This window comes from Thunnus maccoyii, chromosome 12 (genome assembly GCF_910596095.1).
Source record: "Thunnus maccoyii chromosome 12, fThuMac1.1, whole genome shotgun sequence".
Lineage (NCBI taxonomy): Eukaryota > Metazoa > Chordata > Actinopteri > Scombriformes > Scombridae > Thunnus > Thunnus maccoyii.
In genome coordinates this window covers 20463249-20479768 of record NC_056544.1, presented here as the reverse complement: position 1 = coordinate 20479768, position 16520 = coordinate 20463249, and the positions used below count along the sequence as shown (strand labels likewise).

The window sequence follows — 16520 nt, the reverse complement described above, 5'->3', positions numbered from 1 at the left end:
ATACCAGAAAGTGTGACTCATTTAAAAATGGGGGAAAAAGTAATATGCAGGTGTGTTTCAACCCGCTTTTTGGTGGCCCGGTTGTCTAAGGCGTGTACTGCAAAACTGAGACATCTTCAGTCTGAATCTGACCAAGAATGATTGTCGAAAGCTGAGTGAAACTTTTAAGTAAAACTTTTATTTTTTTCTGTACAAAATCATATTAGTTCTCAGTAATTTCATTATCATCTCCCCACTAGTTCAAGTCCTGTCTTCAGGAACGATCACATATTAGGCTCTCGTGAGTGAAGCACAGAAAGAAAAACAAAACAATTTTCACATCTTTGTCCAATCCTTTAGTTTACTTACTTAATGACAAGAAGAAGAGGGCTTTCCATCTCCTCAACTCTCCCATCATACACTGCTGGACAGACAGTTGAAGTACCGCTAAGAACTTGTGATTGGACTTTTAGATTCTCTCTATTTAAAGTAAAAAAGCCCTGATCTGACCACAGAGTGTGCAAGGTGTTTGTTCTGTCTGGTTCTAGTTACCTCGCTGCAAAAGTGATCCATAATCTCTACCACTGGGATTTGAAATAACAGAACCGCAAGGAGAGTTCAACATAGGATTTCAGATTCTGCAAATTCTGTTCTATAAAACAAAACACAGAGTGGCTTTTCATTGTTCCATTTACAGTTTTTTGGGGTAAAAAAACAGCGTACTAAGGACATTGAAGGTTCATTTATCATATGATGGTGGAATTTTACTGAGAAAAAGAAGAAAAAACTACAGCTGCATGTATGATTTACATGATGTGAATTTAATAGATCTAACAGCACACTGTACCATCTACAGTATGTCAGGTAATTCATCTGCTGTAAAGTTACGCTGTGTAAATGTGTGCAACATGAGGAGAAACATGTTAAGAGTCTTTTCACAGCAATCAGAGCTGTGCACTGGAAATGTCCATTTCAAAACATTTATAAAATGTTAAAACAGGAAAGATGTTTTTTGCACTTGTAAATTATCAAAATATCTCTATGATTTCAAGTCCCCTTTCGAATGAAAATAAGTAAAAGCGTTAGAAATCGACGTGATTTGCCATTCAAGTGACCGTGTTAAAAAGAAACATGCAAATCACTTCTCATGTTCTCATTCGTCCGCCTGATCGCACCTGCTGAAAATACACTTTTTTCGCACATACTGTACATCTGCTTTGATCTCTCAGTACATTCTTGCATCCATTTTCATTTACATCGCTTCACTCTTCTCCATCAAAGCTTTACAGTCACAGCACATACTCTACAACTCAACCAGTTCTTGGTCGCTTAAAAAAAAAAAAAACTTATCAACCTACATATTCAAACCAAACTCATGTACATATAAAAGATTTCAAAGAATTGTGTTGTAAAATAAAATAAAAAGGGGGAGATTGGAGGGGCGGGGGTGGGGGTTGGGGGGAATCATAAAAAAGTAAAAAAAAACTGTGCATCTGCAAGTAGCCATCGATTTGAAATTAATCTCTGTTTGATCACAGTGTCGTGGCCTGTCAGTCCATATGGATTATTCTGATTAGCAGGGTTCCCAGAGCTTAACGTACCAGCACCAATCTGCACACTTGGATGCTTCCAGATTATTGGTCCCCAGGTACACAAGGGACAAACCTCTACTTCAGAAAACATTTACTTCTTGCACTTGCAGATATGCCAGTGTGGTTGTGGACTCATTTGTAGCACTAAAACCTCTTTTTTTTTCCTCCAGCAGTTCTCCGTTTTCCCAAGTTTTGCTCTCCTCTGATGTATCTCTGTGTGATGCCACAGTTCCCCCAAAATCCCCTGAACTAGAGGTTGTCCCCTGGCTGGTACTGTGGCTCTGTGGCTGTGAAGTAGTCTTCCAAAAAGGACTGGATGTACTCGAATGTCGGTCTCTCGTCTGGCTCCTTCTTCCAGCACTGCCTCATCATCTCGTGGAGAGACTCGGGGCAGCCCTGGGGACACGGCATGCGGTATCCTCGTTCTACCTGCTCAAGTACCTCTCGGTTCACCATACCTGGAAAAAACACACAAGAATACAATGTGTAAATCACCCTCTCACATGGTTGGTTTCATAACTCATGGGTATAAAGTTTGTGTTTGTAAGTGTATTTTGTTGTGTGGCTTTTATTTTTGATGGAAAAAGTAAACAGTAAGTTAACTCACTAACAGAAATAACTAACAAGTCAGGCTGTATGGGGGCTGGTGTAATTTAGGTTTAGCTCCACTTGAAAGTGGCAACAAGATTATTTTATAATTTCTTTATGTGTTTCTAAGGATTTTAATCTTATTTTATGTGTTAAGTTTGCTAAATTTGTGTTGCTATAGCCCCATAATATGACGGAGGTCCAATGGAAAAACAGGCCATCAGTCAAGGCTTCCCTTTATTTGACTGGGATGCTACAATGCACTGTGTGTAAAGTTCAATAAGATAAGAAGAAGAGCGCAGATAGAGATGTAGAGTAAAATTGTCTTGAAATTTCACAAAATGCCAGTGAAATGAAAAATTAGCCCAAAAAAAGAGCCTTTATTTTTATGATGTTCTAAAATAATCATGTCAGTATGACTACTGTCCTCTCAACGTCAGTGTATGTTAGTTAAAGTCCAACTGAAATCACATTTAATCAGTCAAAATAATGTAATGTCAACATGTTTTTGTTAATATATTGGTAATAGTTTTGTGTTATTGAAATGAACAAGCTAAGGTGCAGGACAAGATGTGTGCTCATATTTGTAAGTTAAGATAAGAAGGAGACTTTAGCAGGAAAGCTAATGTGGGTTGTTGTTCAGAGTCTGTGGCTCTTGTGTTGTGTAGCAGGATGCAATCAGGCTCAGTGCGACCATCTGCTCTGCCTGTGATCCTAAACCACATTATTGCAAGATTCGATTTGCTGAAATAAGAAATAAGAACTCCAGCGACATAAGCAGATCAAATTAATAAAAAACTATCATGAAACCAAAGATTTTCAAATATTAATTTCTCCCTTTTGGTTTCTGATTTTTTTCAGAAAGGAGAACAGTGGACAAGTTATTTACAGGGTAGAAAAGTGGATTTATCCAAAGTTTTCTGGTTAAGAAAAATAATAGTTTTTGATGAGAAAACAACTCATTATGCAGCCTGAAGCAGTGGGTAAAAGTAGCAGTAACTGTTTAGGTGGAGGTTGGGTGACTATTTCCTGTAAGACTTGTAGACAGTTACAGGGATAAAAACGCTTACAGGGCAACAACCTAGTAAGTAATTTGAAATAAAATGGGATTTGAGAAGAGTTCAAGATAAAACTCAAACAAAAACAGTGGCATTACATTTTCTGGCCCCTTCCTGCCCTACTAGAGCACTAGAGTTATGTATTCCTTCCCAAGACAGGAAGACAGTGATCCTGAACCCTTTGACACAGTGCAGAGACAGCTCCATGGGGAGCTCAACTGCAGCTAAAAGAGGTTATGACACAGAGTCAGTGGCATGGTCGTAGCCGCATCCTGCCCCCCTCCTCCATTCCTTCGCCCCCCTCCATCTCTCTGTGGGAGAGTGGGGATCAGATTATCTCACACTCGGAGAGAGGAAAGGCCCACAGCGACTGCTGAGACCACGATATGGTGGTGGAGGTATGTCGGATGCTGAGGTGTTAGCGTGATTTATGTCTTGCATCTGGAAACCATAGCTCTAATAACATGCCTGTCGTATATCAGAGTGTGTATAAGATATCTATAAATACACACGGACTAAAATAGAAAAAAATGGTGTGTTCCCATATGGATGCTGCAGTCTTACTTACCACCTACTGCTTCGACACTACCAAGCAAGGGAATAGAAACAGAGCTCCCGAAAAAGACAGCGTGGCACGAGAAGAGCCACAAATGCCCGTTGAGTCATATTACAATTTTGAGAAGGGGGGATGAGGGTTTCAGCCCCCAAAAATTGCAGCTCTGGGGTGAATTAATTAGACTGAAGGGTTTGCACTGAAACCAAGGAGGCCACAGGAGCCAGATGGCCCTCTGCAAGAGATGGTGGTTTAGTCTGCCATATGGCACACTCTGTAATCAGTGCCAGTCGCATGCTGTCAACACCAGATAAGCTGCAGTACTGCTCTCAGACAGCAGGGGTCAGGATGTGGTGGCAGACGATTAGAGGATCACATATGGGAGGGTGAGGGGTACTTTCCCATGGACTGATAAGTCATTAGACATCTGCGTTGACTCATATCTACTATATTGCAGTTCTATTCTGATCTGCATGTGTGAGAAAATACTATTAAAAGATTCAGATGACTGAGGATCAGAGTAGCATGTGGGAATCATCCTGAGGCAAAAATGAATGAATTATTCCCGTTTTCCATGAGGAAAACTTGAAAAAGATTCCATTTATGTTCTATGGGAGCAACATAGTTGAGATTATGGAAGACTTAAAAAAAAAAAAAAAAAACGGGAATAAATATCCCATATATCCCATATCTGTGTAACTCTCATCCTTACCTGGATATGGTACTCTGCCCTTGGTCACCAGTTCAGTCAGTAGTATACCAAATGACCAGACATCTGATTTGATAGTGAAGCGGCCGTACAGAGCAGCTTCAGGGGCCGTCCACTTGATGGGGAACTTAGCACCTGGACAGAGAAAAGAGTAAAAATGATTGAAAATGATCAAAAAGTGAGAGACTGTAGCCTAAATAGAATAGGATGCATAAACCATAATGAGAAGAAAAATGTATATCTGTGTCTGCTTTTTCTATTTCTGTTCAAGTGAGGATCAAATGTTAACTCCTAAAAAAGGACAAACCCAAAGTTTGACTGGGATCACTGATGAACATGAGATAAACTGAAGGCTCAAGATAGACAACAGGGGTTCAGAATAAATTAGTCTATTTATAGGTCCTCTCAAATGCAGACAAACAAACATGTGCATCTCTGTGGGCTAATCACATCCAATTCTTAACACACACACACACACACACACCTTGTCTGGCGGTGTACTCGTTATCCTCGATGAGCCGAGCCAGGCCGAAGTCGGCGATTTTACACACCAGGTTATCAGCCACCAGAATGTTGGCAGCTCTCAGGTCCCTGTGGATATAGTTCATCCTCTCAATGAAGGCCATGCCGTCTGCAATCTGGGACAGGATTGGACAGAAAAGACGGGGACAGAAGAGGGGTCACCAAACAGTCACAAATCATGAATAATACCAATCAAGAGCCGTTACAGTGAGTTGTCATTTCAAGAAAAATACATGTCACTGATGTAGTATTTAATCCAGATTTTAATTCAGGCTGAGAGATTATCTGCAGTTGTGTCAGTGAGAATAATTGGACAAATCTTCAAAAACAACTATCTGACACCTCCTGGCACTGGCAGCCAAGTCCCTCAGAGGCGTCTCGAGGTGTCAGCCTGCCTCGGTCTAATTCTCAAACACTTTTCCACTCTGCTGAGTGAGGAGAAGAGGGAGCCCGGGAGCGTGGAGTGGCGAATTAAGAGCAGATCACAGTAGGCGACTGAACCAGCGAGCTTAAGTGGCCTCTGATGAGCAGTGTTTAAGTGCTACAGGCAGCTAAGTGGTGGAGAACGAGGGAAGGCACATACAGCGGGCAGGCGGGAGAGGAAGGGAGGGGAATGTAGAGATGTCAGGTTGGATATTAAATAAATATGACGAACAGATGGAGAACAAACTAAAACCCTTCTGCATAGGGACTGATTATTTGACTCATACACACCTACACACGCAGCTGAGAACTTGCCCACATGGAGCTATTTATTTTACTGCTTCTCCTCCTTCCCTCATACAGAGTTAAAACAGCAGCTGGGAGGGTAAGAGGCAGAGGGAGTTCCTGGGCCAGTGTTGATATTCAGATGATTTTTTTTTTTTTTTTTTTTTTTTTTTTTTAAATCCTACCTGTGCAGCCATATCCACCAGCTGAGGCAGCTTCAGATATTTCCCATCTCCCTCCTTCAGGAAGTCCAGTAAACTCCCTGTCAAGAGTTTAGAAGATACTGTCAGGCAGAATCAATGCAAATGAGTTGACAGAGTTTAGCAGTAGAAACGCTGAAACAGACAAGTCAATTTAGAGGCAACATGACATGTTTTTACAAAGATCATCAGAGGATTAGCCCTTCAAGTTCAGTTGGCAGTCGCTTCACTCATAATGAGAGTCAGAATCCAGTTCAGCACAGATTATTTGTATTGATTAGGTGACTTGTCATTACAGATTCTCTGTATATTAATAGGTATTTTCCTTTCTTTATATATATATTGTTACAAAAGTATTCTCAAGGGCTGGGTTGGAAAGTGAAGAAATTACAGATCCATTGCCTGAAGATCTAGTATATACTATATAATGTGTTATGATCATTCTTCACGTACGGAGGCTTAAAGATGATTGAGGCTGGCATTATGCTCCAAATGACATTTGAAATTTCTCATAAAGGTTGCCATGTAATACAGTGGGATTTGTTTGTTCAATATGATTGATATGCAAGATGGCAGAGCTTACACGTTGCAGTGGAAGAAAATCATGAAACTGCAAACCACTCATATGATAGTATTGATAAGTTGCAGATTTAAACTATGTTTAAAACGACAGCTATAACTTTGACTTAGTTTTTGGTTGCAAAACTCCCATTTTGCTTGTGGCAAATACTCTAAATTTGGTTTTGTCTTATATATACACAACCAGCTTTGATTTCATTCCATGAATTACATGCATTTGCAAAACATCATTTGGAAAGGTATCAATCAAGAGGATTAATTATTTCATATGTATCATTTAAAAACAAGAAAAACGGATGCAAAGACAAGAACTTGAGAGAGAAGTAGAAAGATGTGAAGTACTTCATAAGACTGCGTCTGCAGAGGATAACTGGAGACAATTAACTGTATCCAGAGCTAAACTAAACCTCAACATTACAAATGAAATCACAAAATAAATTAACTATATCAGACAAAAGCACCATGAATTTGGCGATAAACCAAGTAAATTACTTGCCAATCAATTAAAGAAGGCATCAAAGACAATAACATCACCTAAAAGAGATTAAGTGGGCTTTTTATGAATTTTATAATAAACTCTATAAATGCCTCAGTAACTATTCACAAGATGAACTGGATAACTACCTCCAAAGCAGCAATTTACATAAATTATCTGAATTAGATCAACAACACCCTGATTCACCATTTACATACTTCTATCTCCAACTTTTAAACTGTTCCTGAACCAAATATCAGATTTTTTTCCATTAGAGAGATGAACTCTAGTGAAACATAACAGTGGATGTATTTTTCAAGACCTTTGGTTCCTGTTATTTTCTTACTTGGAAAACTTCTCTTGAGGTGATCAATAATGGACTTGGACAATTTCTGGTCCTAAGCCTTTATGGATACAGGTACACCATAAATTATGGACATATTTTGTTATTGTTACTTACTACTCTGTCACTGTTTTTCTTTGTTTTTGTTGTTTTGTTCCTCTCATACACAACCTGTGTGTATGCGTATGTGCATGCATACGTGCACCTAAGTCAAACACAAGTATGTTTTTCTATACCGAAAGTAAATTGTTGGTATAATAATAATAATAATAATAATAATAATAATAATAATAATAATAATGAAGTGTGTTACAGGCACATTTCTATGCACATGTGCTCTTCTGAGGGTAAACTTGCAATGTATCTTTGGTGGTTCATTGCATGAACAGTTTGGTGGTCATTAATATGCTAAGTATACTTAAGTTCACACCTGAGATGTTTACGAAATTTTGGTAGACAAAAGTAACCAAGAACACATCAATAGTATAATTTTTAAGGATAAACTAAGGTATTTAAAGTGCAGTTTCAGAAAATATACTCTTTGTTTGTTTGTTTTTTGTTTATTTAGGCGTATGGGGATGGAGGGGAAGGATGAGGGGATAAGAGGATACTCAGTGTACTGTTATGCTTGTTTATCCACTGGTGCTGGTTATCGTACATGCTTTGGAAATAAAAATATGTTGAAAAAAAAAAAAGGAAAGGCATCAGTGATCATTGCTGGGATATTTTTGAAAAGAGCTGCAAGGTAAGGAATCACATTTTGAGAACTTTGATAACCTCTGTATTATAAATGTTGTCCTTACGTTAATATACTGAAGAATATTGGATTAACAATACAGCATCACAGCCTTTATGTTTGGGTTAGTGGACAGCCTGGTCTATAGAGCTCTGCTAAAGCTCAAATTTAGAGTCTCTGTGATTATGAACTGTCCTTACCTTTGCCCATGAACTCGGTGACGATGTAGATGGGTTCCTCAGACACCACTGCATAGAGAGGTACCAGTTTGTCATGTCGGAGTTTCTTCATGATCTGAGCCTCCTGCAGGAAAGCCTCTGGGGACATGGTGCCGGGCTTCAGGGTCTTGATCGCCACCTTAGTAGTTCCATTCCATGTGCCTGAATAAAACAAAATGTATAATCATCACTGATGACTGAAATAAACCACAAACCTACAAGGTATTTGTGTAGCCTACTGAAAGGTATAATTGAGGAATAACACGTTTTTTCCCCAATTTATTATTCTGCACATTAACATATTTTACTTTTAGACACAAAATGAAACACTGAAGGCATATTAGAGACTTTTTGACCCCTTTTAGGTGATTGGCACATCAATCCTAAAAATGAACCTGCAAGCCAGTGATCACTGGCAGCGTTCCCATGTGTCAAGAGCAGCCCGGGAGAGAAAGAACACGACAGCTTAAATAATCAGCCATTTCCTGGTCGAGAGCCACTTACTCACGCCCTGCTTACATACAATGAGCTGAGGCAGGAGATCTAGTGCTTCCGTCATAAGGCTGACCTTCATGAATGAATCATACTGAACAAACTCTACACACACACACATACACATACACATACACATACACACAAGCTGAAGGACAAAGTAGGGCACTGATAATATCTAATAATATGAAGTGGTGAGAACATAGAAAGCACAAGAAAATATAACACATTTGAAAACGTTAGACAAATGCATGAACAGGGAGAGTTTTCAGTGAGGGGTTTTAGCTGTCTGAGCAGAAAAAACCATCAAGAACAGAACAGTGCAGAGAGAGAGGCAGAGAGGGATTCCTGGGATTGCACAGTGGAGGCTGGCAGGTCGAGGCTTGCTGCAGGCCAGGCTTAATGAAAGAGTGAGTGATGAAAGAAGAGAGTCGTGTTTGCTGAAAGGCCCCCTTCTCACATGCAGGCCGGAGAGCTGAAGCGTAGGATGTGACCTGTGATTACTGAGCTATGTGTGTGTGTGTGTGTGTGAGAACCAACGGCAATCAGTAATCAGCATTTACATCAGAATGTGGGCCAGTGATGTAGCAAGATGAGATCTTAGTTTATGGTAATGTGAATCATTCTATAAAGCCACCACCCATTTGATAAGATTTTTGCTTTTAGATGTTTTATTACATTAAGTGTTTGACACCCATGACCAAAACAGTCATACATTCTGTCATTGTGTTACTTATGGATGGAATTATAGTGAAAATAAATGATTCTCCTTTTTGCTGGGGACCCCCTGGACCCCTTTCAAGGCCCCCCCAATGGGTCTCCGGACCCCACTTTGAGAACCACTGCTATAAAGTAACTCGGTTTATAGAGTTAACTGCTTCTAGATTCTTTTACATTAATTTTACATTAGTTATAAATAATTTAAAGTGGATGATTTGTTTCTGTATGTAAGCGCTAATGGCTGTGTGAGTCCATGCGGTTGTTTATATTCTTTACTAATTCATGATCAGCGTCAAACATCAATACTAAAAGTGTACAGTGTGTTTATGTAAGCGTGTTGTTGACATAGGAAGTGTGTATACGAAAATGGATGTTGGACGTCAATCTCTATGTTGTGTAGCAGGACAGATCAAGCCAGTCAGTGTCACTGAGCAAAGCACCTTTTTTGTAGCATGAATAGTCACTTCAGTGTTTCCATATAGTAGTTTTGTTGGCAGGTTTCATAGAAATATGATTCAACCTGTATCCTACTCATATTGGCTTTTTATACTCAGGAGGGAATTTCACAGTAAAAACCCCTCTCTTTGTTTCCGTTGCTGTGGAGTAAATAGAGGAACTCTGACAGAAACCCAAACCTCTTTAAGGGCGCGGCCACACAAGTGTTTATATCAGCAAGATTTCAGACTGACATCAAGTCATTTCAATGGAATTGCCATGATCAGTTGATTCAGAGGGTGTTTTCATTTGAAGTTCAACTTTTTGACTAATTGTAAACCGTCTTGACAGTGCTGACCATTGAGATGTTAGAAACTGGTGGAAAATCTCATTAGCTGTGTTGCTCCTCGTAATTTTATCTAATCCTGCTCTGCTGGAGTATAAGTGGATCCACAAAAATGCAACAAGGTTTGCAATCAGGAGTGAGTGGTACAAAGACTGTAGTTCCCTTTGGGTTATCTGTGTGTCCAGTTAAGGCCCTTTCAGACATAAAGTGACAACGGCACCACAGCGCTCTGAAACCCATTATTTCCAATGGCTTGTGCTGTGCCATGATGGTTTCTGCGGTGTCAAGCAAAGCGTGGGCACAGTGTGCTACTAGTTTGTTCAGTATTCGTCACAGTGCGCAGCGCCCAGAGTTCAACCTGGTTGAATAGAAACGAGGCAGCCAGCCAGGCGTGGAAGGCGATATGGAGGAAAAACTAATATTGTGTGTGTCTGAATTCCCTGAATTGTACAACACAAGTTTACGCTTGTATCAAGACTTTGGGAGGAAAGCCCTATCTTGGAAACATGTTTCCAACCAAGTAGGCACAACAGGTGTGTTTTAACAATCAGGTAGCGTGTAGGTAGGCAATATGTGTAGCCTGTATGATAAACTGCTCTAATTGCTCTACAGTCCCACTAGGAGTTTTGAAAACTCCACCTATTTTGCTCTGTCCTCCGCAACTTCCCCGAACACCTAGTCAGATGTGCGCTAAACCGAATGGTGAGCACAATTCAAATCCTGTTGTGTCTGAAAGGGCCATTAGCGACTGAGATCATAAGTACTCACTATGCCACCAAGCTTCCAGCAAGCCGTGCAAATCAATTTTGCTGTGCCAGTTATGGTGAAACTACCAAAACAACATACTTAAAGTCAACACATTTGTGATGAATTGGTTCTGTGGCCCCAAGGTTCATTCTAAAAGCACAAGTGCATGTTAATCAATATGAAACTCAGTTGAGTCTTTGGAAGCCTTCCTTTTATCAACAGTATATGAATGTACATGTGTGCATTAGTACAGCAGTGATGGTGTCTTACCCATCCAGACTTCTCCAAAGCAACCCTGGCCCAGTTTGACCTCCAGTCGGAGGGACTCTCGGGGAATTTCCCAGGCATCCTTAGCTAGTCCCTGAGTCTGAGGCTTCACCGTGGGGCACACGGTCGTCAGCCTGTAGCACAGACCATCGGCATGTTCTGGACAGGAACAGACATGTAAAGACACACACACAGGAAGAAAAATGACCGGTCAGATGGGACTTGTTGAATGATTGATCAGCCTGCTCATTCACACCAGTAGCATGTTAAACACAAACACAATCAATGTGTAAATAGATACATAATCCTGGCAGTGATCACAGCCAGACTACAGTAAGTGGACTGTAAACATGTGATACATACAACATACTACAATCAAACCACAACAAAGCAAACACACAGAATTGTTCATCTTGACTTTTTCCCCTCAGAATTTATTTTTCAATGCCAGAAATAATCAAATTTTCTGGTAATTTCACTATAATGATGTGAACAATTTCTGTGAAAAGCAAAAAGATCCAGAGGCAGTTTTGGTATAGAAGCCTCTTTAAGAGTCTAGCTGACAACAGGAGCACTGACCATCTTGTGGAACGTCAAAAAGAAGTGAAAAAAACCCCTATCAAAACTTCCAAGAGACCAAAAGGATGTCCTTAAATTGCTTGTTTCTTCCAACCAACAGACAAAAAATATACATTTAATTTACTATCATATATGATAGAGACATATTCTCACATCCAAGGAGCTGGAAAAGCAAATATTTGCCATTTTTTTGCCTGAAAAAATGACTGAAACGATTATCTAAATAGTTGATGACTAATTTTCTTTCAATCGACTAATTGTTGCAGCTTTAGAAATGCCCCATTTGTATTCTGCACACAGAAAAAGGGAGAAACAGTGGAGTTGAACAGCCTATTATATTCAGCCACTGAACATGTAAGATGTTTCCTGCATGACTTCTCGGTTATTGTTGACTCGTATGCAAGTCTGCCTGGAGTTCAAAGACGACACTTATAGGAATACAAAGGAGTGCAGAGCTTTGAATCTACCGGTCGTTAATGATAAAAAGCGCAGAAGTTAGTGAATTGGATAAATTATATGGGGCAGAGCAGCAGGATCAACACATGACCTGAAATCAAATGTTAAAGAATCAAATAACAAACATCCTTTTGTTTTTTATTCTACCTCTGGGAGTCAAACTGTATTCTTACAAAATTTTCAATGAACAGTTTGTGTTTGCATCATCCAGACGTCCTGCTTTCTTGCGACAGTCCGCAGGGGATTTTTAGCAACAGCTGCCTGCTTATCAATATTGTGCAGATTACAGCAGGCTTAAGACTGGTTTTTTTTATGAAACATTTTTTATATTCACGCCTCTTTTGGCTTAAGTCTCACATGGTTTAGTTTTTTTGGGACTTGGTTGTGATTACTGAGCTGCGACCGTGTCAGTGAAAGCACCGCTTGCAACGGGTTTACAGTCACCACAGGAGGAAAAAAAAAAAAAAAGCCTCTGTAAAACGTATTCAATACATATCCCTGCAGCAGATCCACAGTTGAATAATGCATTTTCCTCTGCAAGCATTGCATTCATTGGCTGAAATGTTAAATAAAACAACAGTGGTGACTACTTGTCCTTCAAAAAAACCTTAAAAAAAAAACCCCCAACATGTTAAATAAACCAGATCACACAACTCAAACATGAGTCTGAAGGGAAAACTTTCTCCGAGCTGTCCAGCTATAAACAACAATTTGTCTAAATGCTACCTGCGTGAGGATAAGATGTGTGAGCGGGTCATGTGGACGGACTGCGTACCTGTGTAGTGTTTCACCAGCTTCTGTAGTGTCTCAAACTGGGCCCGAGTGGTGATGTAATAACCACCGTTATCCAGCTTACGGATTTTGTAGTGTTTGACGTTGTCTCCCTTTATCTCATCCCAGTCCCGGATAGACAGAGAGTAGGCACCTTTAAATTCACAGAAATTCAGTTAGATTATGCTTCATAGTAATAGATAATGACTCAAATCTGCAATGCATTACATATGACTGCCATTAATCAAGGTCCACAGTCTTCAAAAGCACAAATAAGAAAAAAATAATTTCATTTTATGGTTGTATACTAAACTGCAGCATTATTATTACAGCCTTTTCATGTCAAAGACTAAATTTACTTACCTTTGGTCGTCTCACTCTCTCGTGCCAAGAAAGTGCCCCGCTGGTTCCCTGGAAGCAATAAGAGACGCTCAGCGTCTTTGCGGCCCATTTTACCAAAGTACCATCTGCCAAAAGACAGAAAGTCAAATTCTTAGTCAGAGGAGAAGCTCAAGCTCAAGGATTCATTTAAAAAAAAATATGCTGATGGAGATGTGATATTTAGATGTTGGAGATGTACAGAACCAGACAAAAGTTTCCCTTGAATGAGACATTTTCTCATTCAAGGGAATGTGAAGGTGTGTCCAAACTTTTGACTGTTAAATCCTGTCTGTAATCTTGGCAGATTAAACATCAAAGACGGCTGAACAGAGAAATAAAATATATTCAAAGTTATTCAGCTGACATTAAACATAAGGAATTTGAAGCGGTTCTTTTGTGGTTACATTCAAAGTTAGATAGCTTAAAATCTCATTTAAGTCAAAATAATTTAGACCACACTCCTGTCATTATAGCTCATTATTAGCTTTGCTGCAGCCTGTAGGTCTTTAGCTTGTTCCATTACATACAGTATGAGCTACATAAATAGTTTGTCCTTATTGCTATGAATAATAAGTAAAATATTAGGTCACGGCTGTATACAATCTTAAGAGTCTAACTTTTCTTCTTCTTCTTTTTTAATAGATTTTATTGTTTCCAGATGACATTACAAGTCCAGCCATGTTAGAAACTAGACGTATTATCTCACCTCACAGGTATACTTTTCCCTGAACACAATTAAAAGGAAACCAGAAATCCTGAACCTTGTCAATCACTTGTCATCACTTTAATGAATTAAAACGTTTTGGTAGACTATTAGGCACCCTGCGGGCAAAGTTAACTGACTGGTTTAGCTGAGATTTTTTTCATCAGTAGCTTAAATTGTCAGCCACATAGAAACCAGGCCAAAACTGTATGAAAGCAACACAGTACGTAACGTTTCTGTCAGACCGGATGAACAGCCACCGGTCCTCAATACAGGGCCTCATTGTTTAGACTCTCTGCCGTGTGGACGTGATGGGTTAGTCACAAAGTGCGACCGCCCAGCCGCATTGTGTTGTCTTAATCAGGGAAGAACTAACCGACCAGGTTTTAAATAAAGTGAAAGTAAACTAAAGATGGAGCGAGCAAAACAGAGAGGTTAGAGAGGATAATGAGTTCTCACTCTTCAGCCTGTATGGAGTCGGCTGGGGCCACGTAGTTACTGGGGATGTAACCTTTCTGTCCGGTGTTAATGGAGCGAGCCTCCCACCAGTCGCCTTCCCTGAACAGAGGAAAAGTAAAAAAGTTAGTAAGAAATAATATAGATGAAAACATGTTGGAAAAATACACTTAGTCCAAGTTATTGTGGATTCATTGAAAACACCACACAGGTAGTCACATTCCCGGTATTTTGAATAGCAGATGTTCACGTTTAAATTCAAAGATGAGAGGAGTTGAGGTGTTGGGAGAATCTGTCTGCTGGCATTTTGAGCACGTCTATCCTCCTCCCACCTCCTCTCTGAAAGCAGATGGCCATGTCCATCGCTGCGAACGCAACGCGAACACGGACAGTTGTTGAGGACTGTATGTGATAAATGAGGAGAGAAGAATTTTTGGAGCTTTGCCTATTTTAACACCTCTGCACACCTGGGCAGTAGATGGTGCTGGGGGGAGTAGGGAGTGAGGAATGTGTAGAAAATAATATTCTTAGTTCTTATCATTTGTTGTTATTTCCTTTTATATTATTTTAATGGAGCATTACTGAAGTGTAATCCTGCAAAACAGGACATACTGTACTTGTTTAAACATGTATTGTGGACAAAATGATCACAAATGATGGCTAACAATACAAGTGTCACAATGCAACGACTGAAATTTACTGGTAAAAAGCAAAAAATATTGTTTTCAGTATATTGTTATCAGTTTGACCTTCAGTGCACTGCTGATGTCTTTGAATAAAGATTCTATAAATCATGACATATTTTATAAATGTGCACTGCTTGTATTTTACTGACTGATGCAAAAGTTGCTTTAACAAACGTAACACTCTGAACTGGAGGAATGATCAGTGGCGGCAGAAAAACGATGAGGACTAAACAGATGGCCCATTAGAGGAACCCATTAACCCAGACAGATTTCAGCCTTAATATCAGACCTGAATACAATGAGGGATTAAATACACACACACGCATACACACAGAGAGGATGTCACTTGCACAAACACAACCGTCTCCACACACACACATCAACGCAGCAGGAGTTTGTCGGTGTAAAAAGCAAATGTACTCACGTGTTGTTGATAATCTGGAAGCGATCCCCTTTTTTGAACGACAGATCGTCCGACGTCCTCGCTTCGTAGTCGTACAGCGCTACAAAAAATGTTACACCGCCTGCAAGTTAAGAGAGACAGATAGTTAGAGGTGTGCATGACTACAACCGCTAGTTAGTCCCACACAACCTCCAAGCTTCAATAAGACAGTTTGACTTATCAACACCATATTTATACTGAATCAAGTTTTTTGTCTCTATGCATCATTTTTTTTTATTATAGCTGGTATGAGAGTTTTAGTTTCCTCTGTGTGACTTTGAAAGTAACCACAGAGAATTTCCTGATCTTTAATGACTATTTAATCTACTGGCAACATGATGAAAGACCAGCAAATAGAAGCAGCCTTCGGCCTTCATATGAAAACAAGATGCTCGTTTTGATATTTATCCTCCTTTGTTACTTTTATCATGTTTTACAATGGAAACTCATCTTAATCCACAGAAAACAATCAGATTATGTTCATAAAATTCAAGATTGTATCACAGAGTATGCTTCTTTTGAAATATCTAAAAACATACAACCAGCTCTCTTGACTATGATTTGTTTTACGAACGCATGAAGGAAACAGAATATACGTTCCAGCGTTCTGTAGTATCGCCTTGAGTCACTGAATCAAATTGATGTCACTTGATCTCTGGCTGTAATGAAAAGAGTTTATTCGTCCGACATAGTATGAAGTGACAGAGTGCTGAGAGACAACAGGACTCTGATATGTTTATCTTGAGGAGGAAATTGAACGGGCAGGATTAGATCTGTGG

General features: G+C 39.6%; 1 protein-coding gene across 2 annotated transcripts in view; it reads right to left on the bottom strand.

The window, feature by feature from the left end:
• Nucleotides 1-156: 156 nt before the first annotated feature.
• The window catches only part of yes1 (YES proto-oncogene 1, Src family tyrosine kinase), a 28904-nt gene continuing 12540 nt past the window's right edge, over nucleotides 157-16520 (bottom strand). For both annotated transcript variants that reach the window (XM_042427642.1, XM_042427641.1), the window contains exons 3-12: nucleotides 15724-15823; nucleotides 14617-14715; nucleotides 13437-13540; nucleotides 13078-13227; nucleotides 11271-11426; nucleotides 8243-8422; nucleotides 5895-5971; nucleotides 4964-5117; nucleotides 4483-4614; nucleotides 157-2029 (exon numbers count right to left, since the gene is read on the bottom strand). In XM_042427642.1, coding sequence (XP_042283576.1) covers nucleotides 1821-2029; nucleotides 4483-4614; nucleotides 4964-5117; nucleotides 5895-5971; nucleotides 8243-8422; nucleotides 11271-11426; nucleotides 13078-13227; nucleotides 13437-13540; nucleotides 14617-14715; nucleotides 15724-15823 — 1361 coding nt within the window. In that variant the 3' untranslated portion in view covers nucleotides 157-1820. The remainder of the gene's footprint in view (nucleotides 2030-4482; nucleotides 4615-4963; nucleotides 5118-5894; nucleotides 5972-8242; nucleotides 8423-11270; nucleotides 11427-13077; nucleotides 13228-13436; nucleotides 13541-14616; nucleotides 14716-15723; nucleotides 15824-16520) is intronic.